Consider the following 12,546-nt stretch of genomic DNA (forward strand, 5'->3'; position numbering starts at 1 on the left):
ATATACATCAGAAAACATATTTTGTATACACATTTAACATTTTTTAAATACATGCTTAATATTTTATTAAACTTAAAAAAATTTATGTCTATTGTTTTCCTTATACATTGTACATTTTAATATATTTAAAAAAAATTAATATACATTTATCTTTTTAAATACACAATAAACATTTTTTGGAATACATCAACATTTTAGAATATACGGAAAACGTTTTTAATGGCAATAAACATTAATACACCAGGAGCATTTTTATATGCATGTTTACTTTTTCTAAATACAGAATTAACTTTTTTAAAATATATGTTTTTATGTCTTCTTTATTGAATTTCATCGGTTTCATTTTTTGTTTACATGTTTTAATAATTTTTAAATACTTGATCAACATTTTTTAGACGCATTGTATTTTTGGTATATATTTTTCGTATACACGATAAATAGTTTTCTATACAGATTTAACATTTTCAAATGCTTGAGTAATAATTTTTAAATGTTTGATTAACATTTTTTAAATACATGATATACTTTCTCATACACATTGTATATTTTTGTATACATGAGAAACATTTCAGCGACTAAAATCTGGATGCATCTCCTTCCCGGCGACTGGCACACGAGGCATCAATACCACAACATCATCGTGTGTTCATAAAGTTCGATAGCACAATATGTAAGATAACATGCACAAACAGCACAAATGGTAGGCATATATAGTTTGCTAGCTACTTTTATAGAATCAACCGGAACATGTCCGGTCAGTTGATCTTCCTCTGCTTGAGCTCCTCCATCTTCTTATCTACGTTCTTGCTGAATCCAGGGTATGGCTCATAGCCAAACAGTTTGTTGAGTATCTGTGCACACAACACAACAGCCAAGCAGCTACTGAGTACTGTTAAGGGATTCAGTTCGTAGCAGAAGCAGGTTATATATTCCACTTTTTTAGGTCCATATTCACATGATTTTTAAATAAAAAAATGGAAGAATTTTTTTGATGTTTTGTACCTGCAGCACGATGAGGAATGGCTCCATGAGGAACACCTCGGGAAGTTCTCTCACCGTCGGCCCTCTCTTCTGCAAGAAGAAGCAGATTCAGCAAGTGATCAGCAATTGGCAGGATCACAGGAACGTGGTGGCAAGGAGACGCAGAGAACAAATGTTGATGTCGTTACCTCGATGAGTCCATGGCCGAGGAACTGCCAGGTCCGGCAGAAGAGCTGCGTGGCCAGCACGAGCTTCCAGGAGAGCGCGAAGCCGAGGCGGGCGGCGAGGGCGCGGCTGGCGGCCCAGGGGCCGAGGAAGAGCTGCCCGGCGAGTGCCCCGGCGCGACGGTCGACGGCGAGGTAGGAGGCGGCGTAGGCGAGGGCGAGGGCGAGGGCCGGGTCGAGTGGCAGTGGCAGTGGCAGCAGCAGGAAGTGGAGGACAAGGAGGTTGGTGAAGAGGATGGGCCCAGCGAGCAGCGCGTGCGCGGCGGCGTTCACCGGGTGGCGCGGCTGCGACCGGAAGAAGGCGAACTGCGCCTCCAGGTCCAGCACGCCGCGCCAACGCCTCTTGGCCTCCATGGACGACCACCTCCAACTCCAAGCTAGTCGTAACTCAAAGTAAACCAAGCATGCAAGGACACACCACACCAGCAATGGTGAGGCCGAGAATGTATGTACCTTTTGTATGCCGAAGTGCACCATTGGGTTGGTTCTCAAATGGCTTTTCGTGTGAATCCTGGTTTGCGTGCGTCACCATCGGTGAAACTGCATGGTTACGTCCACGGAAAAGCTTTGTGGTTGATAACTTCGTTACGCATCTCCAACAACCGCGCCAAAAGACGCGCGCGTGGTAAACCGAGTTTTTAGCGCGCGCGGGACGTTTCGGCGCGCTCCAGCGGTGGCGGGAAAGTCGCGCGCGCGGGAAAAGGCGGCAGGTTGCGCTATTTTTGACGCACCGCTTCCGGCGCGTCTATAAAATACGGCGCTCGCCACGCGCCTATTCCACACATTTCCCTTCCTCTTCCGCTGTCACGCGCGCCTCCATCGCTTCCTCGGTTGCTTTCGCTGCCACGCGCGCCACCGCTCCAGCGCCCAGCCACCGACGCGCCACCATGCCGCCGCGCCGCCGAGGAGCGTCGGGCTACCGCGGCGTTCGCCAGCGCCCCAACGGCGGGTTCTACGCCGAGATACGGTCCGGCCAACTCCGGCTCGGCCTCGGCACCTTCGAGACGGCGCACGAGGCCGCCCGCGCGTACGACGCGGCGGCGTGGCGCCTAAGCAGGCCACGCCCGCAGGTGAACTTCCACGACGTCCACACGCTCCAGCAGGCGCTGGACGTCGCCCCGCCGCCTCGTCTTCACACGGCACAAGACCGTGCGGAGCACGCTGAGCGGTAGCGCCGCCTCCTCGTCGCCCATGAGGACGAGCGGACCATGGCGGAGTGGCGCCAGCGCCACCCGGAGGACGTCACCTACGAGCAAGCCTACTAGGCAAGGCGCCACGAGGAGGACACGCAAAGGCGCCGCGACGAGCGGTTGGATAGGCGTCGGCGAAAGGCTCTGGCGATATCGCAGTGCGAAATCGTTCAAAATGGTGGGCAGTCGATCTTTTCGTCTGATGACGAACGTTGGTTGGACATGTGGATCGATACCTCGGACCAGACCAGCGAGGATGGCGACGATGACGATGACGACGACTACTGGGAGTAGGCTGTAGTTGCGTATGTAGTTGCACTATCTAGTATTTTTTTGCATTATCTAGTAGTTTTTATCTATCTATGCTATGAAACTATGTAAAATATCTATGTATCGTTTTTTTATCTATGAATTTTATTTTATTGTTTTATTAAAAAAATGTACGCAATGTTTAGCGCGCGCTGCATTTTAGCGCGGCCGCTGGAGCTACGCACGCGCTCAATTTTGACGCGTCTGCTGGAGTCAGCGCTGCCGGCCGCGTCAAACCAGGCGAACAGCGCGCGTCAAATGCGTTTTTTACGCGCGGTGCGTTGCGTGGCTGTTGGAGATGCTCTTAGCATTCATGGCTGCATCAGCCCGTCACGGTTGGCAGACGTAATTAAGGCCGACGCGTTCCCTCTCGTTCACACTTCCCTTTTATCAATGAGATGGCCTATCAAAATGAGTACAGCCTCCTTTAAAAAGTTGCATGCTTGGCGACCACTTCCCTTCATGTTGTTGGTGGATTAACCAACATTTTTTTTGAGACACAGCATATATACACGTATACACTCATTCATATGAACACACACGCATATCCTATCCCTATGAGCATCTTCGAGAGACTGAGCGGACATATTATCTTGAAATTGACGAAGTTACCAAAGGCGTCTCGTAGTCGACGGAACGTCTCCTCCCATTGAACGATTGACGAAGTCACCAAAGACGCCTCGTAGTTGACGGGAACGTCTCCTCCCATTGAACGCTCATCGCTGGAATCCTAAAATAAATTCAGGAATAAATGCAAGCACCAGCACTTGAACCCTGGTGGGCTGGAGATACCACTGTCCACCTAAACATCCAACCATAGGTTGGTTCACGGATTAACCAACATTTGACAGGATTTAGGGGCTCTCTGATCTTCATGATTCTAAAGACGCGGAAAATAGGAAAAACATAGGATTAGAATGTCATGTTCATCTAGTTCTACAAGATTTTGAATGTTTGATTGCATCAAAGAAAAAATAAAAGATTATTTCAAAGTGGTTTGAGTGGATACTAGAAATCCTATGGAAAGTAGTACAAAAAATTCTTAGAAAAATTCCCGTAGGATTCGATCCAAAACGGACATCGAAAAAGTTTCAAAGGATTTTAATCCTCCGAAATTCCTATAAAAATCCTCTGGATCAAAAGAGCCCTAAATGTGGTCATAATCCTACTTCCACCGAAAGTGCTCCATTCCTTGCCTTTAGCACAAGGAGCGTCTGATCTCTGTCCCTGGGGAGCAACGGGATCACATATGTTCCTTTTACAAGGAGTTATTCCCTGTGGAAGCTAGAGGCGGGGTTTCCCTGGCGCTCGAGGCTTGGCTCTCTTCCCATCAAGCGGATTGGGAGATGAACATGACACTCTTAGCCCCCTTCTTCTAGTAGGAATGTCTTATCAGTCATCAACCCAATGGACCCTAGTTCGGCCCTTGGCCCAGACGGCCTCCCGAGTAACTTATTCAAGAAGCTCTGGAGTGTCATCAAGGGCCACCTAGTGAGGATGTTTCAGGAATTCATTGTGGGGACCCTCACGCCTCTAGACTGGCTACGGATCATCACAGTGGCCCCCAAGGTAGTAGGGGCTACGGATATCCGACGATTTAGGTTGATTACCATACGTTGTCAACATGGATTTTAGGGTCCTCTACAAAGTGTGCGCCACTAGGTCGCCGTTGGTTGAGAATATGGTCATTCACCCAAACCAAACGACTTTTACAAAAGGTTGCACCTCTTGGACAGGGTCCTTGTGTTTGCATGAAGTGATCCACAAGGTTAAAACAAGACACTGGAACGGAGTATTACTAAAAGTGAACTTTCAATAGGCCTATGACCGCCTCGGTTGGCACTTCCTTCAAGAAGTCCCAAAGCGCCGTGACTTCGATCAACTATGGGTTAGCTAGGAGATGTAGCTGATCACAACCGGCCGCATGACCATTAACATTAATGGAGTTGTCCACCCCTATTTTTGTGCATCGTGAAGCGTTCACCAAGAGGACCCTCTCTCCTTGTTTCTTTGAAACCTATAGGGAGATGAGCTTCAAACATCCTTGAGGCAGCCGACACACGAGACGCATCCGCTGCTTAATGGGCCATATTATCCCATGAGTTGGGATTTCACATCCTCAATATGCAGTCGACACCATGATTATGGTTGAGGGGTCATATATGAATCCCATCAACCTCAAGTCCTCCCTCTATGGGGAAACACCAAAATTGCAGATAAAATTCACCAAGAGCAAGGTCCTTGCGGTTGGATAGAGGGAATTCTTCAATCTCACCTACTTGAGGGGTCCTCATCAATTCTTTGAAAATCATAATGTGGGATCTCATCCCCCTCGCAGAGAGTGCCCACTTGCTAGGACTGAGCCATGGGTCTGATGCGTCGCCTCCGAGGGAAGATGATTATGATCGATACCCACTAGATGATCCCCTTGCTATACTCATGGAGGACAAATCCAACCTAATAGTCATAGGGTGTGCTAGGCTAGCGACTCGGTAGTCCCCCTATCGGTAGGCTAAACACACCTTCTCACACAATCTCATACACCATATGTGCTTTCTCACAAACCTTTCCCTCATACAAGGCAACCATCAATACAAATCCACAAAGACAGGAAGTAGGGTGTTACCTCGCTCCAAGAGCCTAAACCTATGTAAAAATCATTGTCTCGTATGCACCCATTAGCTAGTTCCTCTATATGTATGATGCCCCATATTTGATATTTGTGGTAAATTACACTGACACATCTCTTGTTCCATACCCAACCGGGCTGCCATGACGATGGAACCATGACCAAGAAGCTCCTTTCCCTCTCTCACAACCTCACATATTCCTAACGCCCGAGCCACCTAAAAGCATGCGCTGATTGCGCCCTTGCACGTTGCCGCCTTGATTCCATCAAGCATCTAGCGCACCATGGATTCTTCCACGGGGGTGAGGCCGGCAACACTATTGATGGGTTGTGGTCCTTCACCCTAGGCGGGGTGGTGAGGACCACCATCACCTCCCTTTTCGTGCTCGTTGGTTGTAGCTCCACACTCCTCATTAGTTGCTCATGCATCAACCTCTACCTTGGCCTCGCCCTTGGCCCAACAGGTGGCTATGGCGGAACCCTCATTATGAGCAAGCCGTGGGAGGAGCACGAATAGATACCAGCGCGATCTCCCCTCTCTCCTTTTGCATCTCTCTCCAAAGTGTCTTTGCAGAACGTTCGTAGCTAAATGTTTTTCCACAGAAAAGACCCTTCTTAAAAGTTATTAGAAGCTGTTTGCAGTAATTAGTATCTAAAATTTCTTTTTGTATTGCATGCATTATTTCCAGAATTTATTTAAGGTTTGGAAACACAGCTTTCTAGTAAAGTTTAAAGAAGCCATTTAAAAGAAGTCATTTTCCTACTTGTGAAACCATACATGGCATAGGAGATCCAAAAATAGGAGCAAGTAGGAACCCCGAATTTCGACGTCACCGGGGTATCACCTCATTGGCTACTCCGACGGGCGGTTGGAGGGTTGGGACACCCAGGACATTGTTTTCATGTGCATTCAATAGTCTAGGTGTCTTAATTATGTCTTTGACTATCCATGACTTTGGCTTTGGCAAGGACGATGACAACGCCTAATAAGTTTCCTGTTGATGTTGGATATGGTAGGTAGTTCTATGTCATCTCAAGACCATTAGAATTGGGCGAGCGCTTCACGTGTCTTTATGTTGGTGTCTAGGTTATGGTATTTTTCTTCCCGCTCTTTGCGATGGGGGTGTTGTGAGCATCCAGTAGCCTAAACGGTGGAATGCCATATTGGGGTGATGTTCCCCGTCATTTTTGCGGCAACAACATGATTGTGACCTCATTTTCTTCCCCCGGGTGTCATATCACTCTCCGTTGGTTCGTGTTCCCTCTTCGCCACAGTAAGGTCTCTCAGTCGTTGTTGTGAAGCTTGCAGAAGTTTGTTCATGAGATGGTTTGACTATGAGGTTTTAGACCTACTAAAGGCTTCTACAATGGCAACTTCTTCTCTAGTGCGCTGGTCCAGCTGGGCCTTAGCACACGGAGTTCTCAAACACAAGGTACAGTGTCATGTCGACTTAGACGATGAAGCAAAAACAATGGTGCACTTTCGGCTCGTGTTGGACACTGAGGACACATTTGGTTTCATTGCACCGATGGGCCTAGTCATGGTTGCATGTTTGGCTCGAATGGTCAGTTGCGTGCTTCATTTTGTTATCGAGGGTGAGTCAAATGGGTTCGCTCCGGCTAGCAAGGATTTTCTTGCCTCTGGCTCGACTGCAAAAGCAACATTTTATTTGCTATACGAAATGTATATGTGATTGTTTTGGCTATCTAAGAATTTTGGAGAATGTATCTTACATCGTTGGAAGTCTTTGAGATAATTCTAGCGTTATTAGTTCAAAAATAAAAATCTAGGGCGTTATTAAAGGGTTGGATGATTTAGGGTCACTGACATGTGGGGCCACAAACCAGATGGCCCATACATCAGTGTCCCTAACGTTACGTCAGCTAATCTGATTGCATATCTTTACTCTCGCTTTCCCTTCGGTTCTTCCCCTCCCACCCAAACCCAATCCCTAATTCTCCGGCCGACCGGCGATGTCTACTTCTCCGGTGATGTGAGACTTGCCCGTGACTACCTCTGTCTCACCTGCTGGAGGCCGAATCTGTTCCCCGCCCCCACCACCTCTTCAACGAGGCGACTAGGAGGAGCTCAGGTACTCAACAGTAAGCTGTAAGCCCTAGATCCTGAGCTCCTTCGATTTGCTTACCATTTCTAGTCAGGGGCCTAGCTGGCTGGGCGGATCGATGTTTTACCTGACCAACATTGCTTCTTCTAGCAGATCTATTTTACCTGGTGTATAAAGTAGAAATCTTGTGATCCTCACGATGTCTCGCCCTGTTGTTCTTGAAGAAGAAACAACGGCACCTCTTTTGCAGATCCTTAATCTTTTCTACCTTGATTCTTTCAATTAGTTAGTAGATCTACGCTTGGTAAAAATGTGCATGAGTTTATACTGAAGGGAGCAACACCTCTCACTCTTGGTTCAGATGCAACACCCGTCAGTCTATCATATCACTCGTTCAGATGTTCTTAAGCAAGTAATTGATTGCTGCTTTCCGTAACCAAAAGTTGTTTTCTTTTAGTCGACGCTTGGTAATGGAATTTTGGTCTGGTGTAATACAACATATATTCAGTATTATGCTTTAATTCAGTAGTATGCTTTCCTGTGATCCCAGCCAATGTTTCCGGCTTTCGGCTTGTACTTGAATAAGATAGCACTTCCTTCTCTGTACATATTTTTACTTAATAGACCAGCCTTTTTCTTCTAAATAAAATGAAAATGGAATTTATGTTGTGACTGGGGCATTGCCGTTGGGCTATTGCACAGGAGAAATTGTCAACACAATTCTGTCACATACTAGTTAGTATACTCTTTCTGCTAATGTAGGTGTTTCTAGTTAGAGGAAAGGAATCAAAGAATCTTCTTCAATGTCATAGTCATCCACCTCATTATCTTGAAAAAAGTAGTGCTTACCATACTATCTAATCTTACTTTGGAATGGTGCTTACTGTATTGTTTACTGCAACTGTTTTTACCAAGTGCAAGAAGCGTGTATGTGTAGCACATCGCTAGGTGGTTTGGCGAATGTAATTTCACTAGTTTTTTCTGTATGATGGATTTATGGTTGCCCCACATCTTCATATTTTGATGATACTCTGAGCTTCTGCTGCTTTCTTATAAAATTGAGCTCATGAAATTTGGTCTTAAAATAGCACATGAAGCATATGTATTTCGAGTGTCAGTTTTCACTCTGCTTAACTATGAATCCTATGTTTTCTCTTGTAGACTTGCATGATGAAGGCTGCACAATCTCGCCCTTGGTCAGATCTTCCGCCAGAACTCCTGGGACTTGTTCTCAAGCGCCTCCCTTCCCTAGCTGACCGTGTTCGTCTGAGAGCTGTCTGCCACCCATGGCGCTCTAATAGCAGGTTGCAGACCCTTCCTCTCCCATTCCCGTGGCTCACTCTCCCTGATGGCACCCTCCTCGGCATTCCAAGCGGTGAAATTCACCACATATCTTTACCGGAAGGTGCGTGTTGCCAGGGCTCCATTGACAACTGGCTATTCCTCATGCACAATGATGGTGTGTGCTACTTGATGAGCCCTTTCTCCAAGACCAGGTTGCAGCTTCCTAAGCTAGCAAAGGTATGGAAGCGTGAGATATATGATCCCGAACCCCGAATTAACCCAATTTTCTACAACTTGGTGCTACCCTTTCCACTTGACTCGTCACCGTGTTCCCTACTTGCTGCACTGATCATGGATGATGGTAACTGGGGTACACTTTGTATTAGTCAATCACCGATTGTCACTGACTCATTCAGAGATGATAAGCATCCAGCAAAGCTCCTCTGTAGTGTTGCGTTCTTTGATGGCAAGCTGTACGGGCTGGGGGGGTTTGACCAACTATTCATCTTTGAATTAGACAAGGACCTTGGTATTTCATCCATGGAGTGTATAATTGACTATGGGTGAGTTAGGTGGAATACCTCAATCGTTGTCGGAAGAGAAGGCGTATATGATAAGGGGGTATCTAGTTGAATGTGGCGATAGACTGTTGATGGTGAAACGGTGGATTCATCCTATTGCCCGTTCAACAAGTGATGACTTTTTCGAGCATAACCGTACTGTTGCACTTGGGGTTTTTGAGGCAGATTTGGGCACCGATCCTGCTGGATGGAGAACAGTAAATGATTTGGATGGCCATGCGCTCTTTCTTGGCCAGCATAGCTCCAAGTCCCTGCGCGCTGGAGAATGCAGTGGATACCAAGAGGACTGCATCTACTTCATGTGTGACTATTCCTGGCCAAAGCATTCTGCAAATCCTCTTCGTGATGCCGGTGTTTACAACATCAGGAATCAGACATTCATGCCACTGATGTCGGGGACTGCAGCGGTACCGCCACGTCATGCTGGCCAGTGGCGTCCGACATGGTTTTTCCCTCCTGAAGCTGTGTGACCAAGCCTTGTAATCACTGATCTTCAGAGTAATTGTTGGATAATGTATCTGAGATGGAAGTTGGAAGGGCTTCGTCCTCACAGCGACAGGTGAGTTGTTGATGGATGGTAGAGATTCGTAGTGTTAGTTTCTGTGTTGGTAGGCTGGTAGGTTCAGTTTGATGAGTGATGTGTTCTACCTGGTGGCTGTTGTTCTGTCTTGTGGTGGCTGAACTTAGTGATCCTGTCCTAGTGTAGCGTTGTAACTGCTGTTGCCTGAACTTTTAAAAGCGGGCCGCTGTATCATCAGTTTTATTTTAATTAAATTGGAGGGTGTGTTCTCCTTTCATCAAAATTTTCTTGTATGATGTTAGATTCTGTATTAGTATGATGATAGAGATGTTTTGCATTTTCAAGTATTATGGATGATTTGTTTTTGCTGGTATTATGGATGATTTTTAACAGGATGCATTGTAATGCGCAAGTCTTTTGCTGTGATATAAGACTAAAGGCATCTCTAATAGAATCTTTAAATTCGGTAACTCCTCATATTGGCATCATTTGGGGAGTCAAACCGTAGCTAACGGAAGCCCTATAACTATAACTCCTCAAAATTTTGAGTTAATCCTATGCCTTCTCTGCTCAAATTTGAGCACGTCACACCCATTCTCCTCAAATCTCCTCTCATCGAGAAAATGGCTCAACCGGCGGCAAGATGCCAAACTGAACCCGCCCACGCCAGTATAAACCCCGTCGGTGCCACACCAAACCCTAAATCCTTCTTGGCCACCCTATTTCTCCCAAATCACCGTCGCCACCACCCAATTTTGTCATCACCGTTCGAATGGCCATGGCTCGCTGCCTGCAGCGGGTAGAGCAGTGGGGTGTTGCCGTGCCGGATGTCATCCTCGGACGATGACTACAATGACGAGCCAGAGGCGGTGCAGCTCGCAGTAGCCATGGCCCAGGAAGCCGATGAAGAGGACGAGGGGGGCGATGAAGAGGAGGAGGGGCAAGGCGATGGAGGAGAATGAGCAGTCGACGAAGGAAGCCGTGCACGAGGACGGCGCCTACGACCACACCTACCTCCCCTCACGGGAGGAGGCGGAGCGGATCAATACAACAGTTTTCGGTGTGCACTTTGGTAGCTTTGTAGGCGCTCGAGTACCTAGTCCGGTGTGTTAGCCTTCCGTCGCTTTGTATGTATTGTGGTGCTTTAGGTCTAATCTAGCTAGCCTTTGTTTTAGGTTTTTGCCCGGTTTTCCTCCGAAACCGAGCAGCCTCTTTGTTTTTTACACATGTCTTTATGCGATGCATTATTTATCCGAGGTCTTCTTGTAATATCCTTTTTTAATCAATGGATTTGACAGTTCTCCTGTCAACATTATAAAATGATAAGGTTCAAAAAAACATTATAAAATGATATCGAAGATGGGCATGTAAATTTGTTCCCAAGATTCCTAAATGTTTGAAAGGCTTTTCTAGTTATCATTTTAAGAGCAACACTAGCAGACCCCTTATACTCGAGAATTGTAAACGCGATATAAGGGTCAAGAAAGCAGGGGCCCGACAAGGTAGTCCTTCGTCCCAATGACGCCGCGGCCGCCCAGGCGCTCCTCCCCCAGCTCGATCTTGACGGCGAGGAGGTCCCCAGACTCCCTCTCCCTCTTCACGGGCAGCATCCCCGCATCGGAAGTGCTCCCCGCGCCCGAAGACCTCCCCGCGTCAGAGTGCCTCGCATGGCGGAGGTCGTACTCCTCCGTCTTGCGGCGGAGGAGGGAGCCAGCAACCCATACTTGGTGTACCGCTTGACCGCGCGCTTGCGCGCCGCGTCGGAGGTGAAGCAGTGTTTGCGCTCCGGGTCATCGCCGCCACCGCGCCGGCCAGAGCTCCACATCGTCGCGGATGGGGGGAGGGGGGCTGATTTCTCACCGACGATGAGAAACGGAGTGCGGAATGGGTGAGACGCGGCGGTGGGGGATAGGGCTTCGGCCTGTATCGGACGGCAAACCCGTAGATATACTGAATTGGGGGGGGGGGCAGGGCGATTTGCGGGCCAGCCTAAAAAAATTTACGGGCTGGGCGGCTATATGGGCTCTGGTCTGACCCAAAAACCGGATCAAACTCGTATAGTCGCCGGACTTTTACCATTTGTGCGTTTATACGGGTGTGCTAGAGTTGATGTGAGCAGGGTCTCACTCTGTCCTCTTCCCATCGGGCTTCCCCGGTTCTCTCCCCTCCCATGGTCAGGTTCCAATCCCTACTTCTCCGGCGATTTGAGACTTGCGTGTGACTAGCAGCCTCCCGCCCCACCTCATCTGCTGGAGGCCGAATCTGTTCCCCGCCATCCACCGGCTCGCCGACGAGGCAACAAGACTCAGCAGTAAGCTGTAAGCCCTACCGCCTTCGCACTCTCCATCTTGTGAGGGGTTTCTTCCAGTAGATCGGGCTGGGCGGACTGATGCTTTGCCTGACCACCATTGTTTCTTCTAGTAGATCTATGCTTGGTGGTTTTTTTACCTGGTGTGAACTAGAAATGTTCAGGAATGTTTGGCTCTGATCCGGACCTCTCAATATCTCACACTCTCCCGTTCTTGAAGAAAATATAAAATGGCACCTCTTTTGCAAATCCCTATTTGTTTTTCTACCAAAATTGTTTCAGTTAATGAGTAGATCTATGCCTAGTAGAAATGTGTATGAATTTATTATACACTAAAGGAAGGAACACCTGTCGCTCTTGGTTCTGATGCAACGCATATCACTCTTTCAGCATATACTCTTGATAAGAAAGAAAAATGACACCTCTTTCAGTGGTGGAGCCAGAAAAATAGGAT

The 12,546-nt window shown here is 47.4% G+C and overlaps 1 protein-coding gene and 1 long non-coding RNA gene across 2 annotated transcripts; one reads left to right on the plus strand and one right to left on the minus strand.

Annotated features, from left to right (window-relative positions):
• Window positions 1-566: 566 nt before the first annotated feature.
• LOC109733351 (2-hydroxy-palmitic acid dioxygenase MPO1) lies at window positions 567-1,666 on the minus strand. The gene is made up of 3 exons (XM_020292587.4): window positions 1,170-1,666; window positions 1,003-1,071; window positions 567-851 (listed from the first exon to the last, which is right to left on the minus strand). Exons 1-3 carry the CDS (start codon window positions 1,557-1,559, stop codon window positions 756-758), a joined length of 555 nt encoding a protein of 184 aa, XP_020148176.1. The 5' UTR covers window positions 1,560-1,666; the 3' UTR covers window positions 567-755.
• Window positions 1,667-7,228: 5,562 nt separating this feature from the next.
• LOC120969446 (uncharacterized) lies at window positions 7,229-10,160 on the plus strand. The gene is made up of 2 exons (XR_005763678.2): window positions 7,229-7,426; window positions 8,561-10,160. It is a non-coding gene; the product is annotated as an uncharacterized lncRNA (long non-coding RNA).
• The last annotated feature ends 2,386 nt before the right edge of the window (window positions 10,161-12,546 follow it).

The sequence above is a fragment of the Aegilops tauschii genome, chromosome 7 (assembly GCF_002575655.3).
Source record: "Aegilops tauschii subsp. strangulata cultivar AL8/78 chromosome 7, Aet v6.0, whole genome shotgun sequence".
NCBI classification, from domain to species: Eukaryota; Viridiplantae; Streptophyta; class Magnoliopsida; order Poales; family Poaceae; genus Aegilops; species Aegilops tauschii.

Coding starts and splice junctions, on each gene's coding strand:
- LOC109733351 (XM_020292587.4), bottom strand. CDS start 1,559: ATGGAGGCCAAGAGGCGTTGGCGCGGCGTGCTGGACCTGGAGGCGCAG. Junction 1,072..1,169: donor TCGGCCATGGACTCATCGAG/GTAACGACATCA, acceptor TTCTTCTTGCAG/AAGAGAGGGCCGACGGTGAG. Junction 852..1,002: donor CATTCCTCATCGTGCTGCAG/GTACAAAACATC, acceptor TTGTGTGCACAG/ATACTCAACAAACTGTTTGG.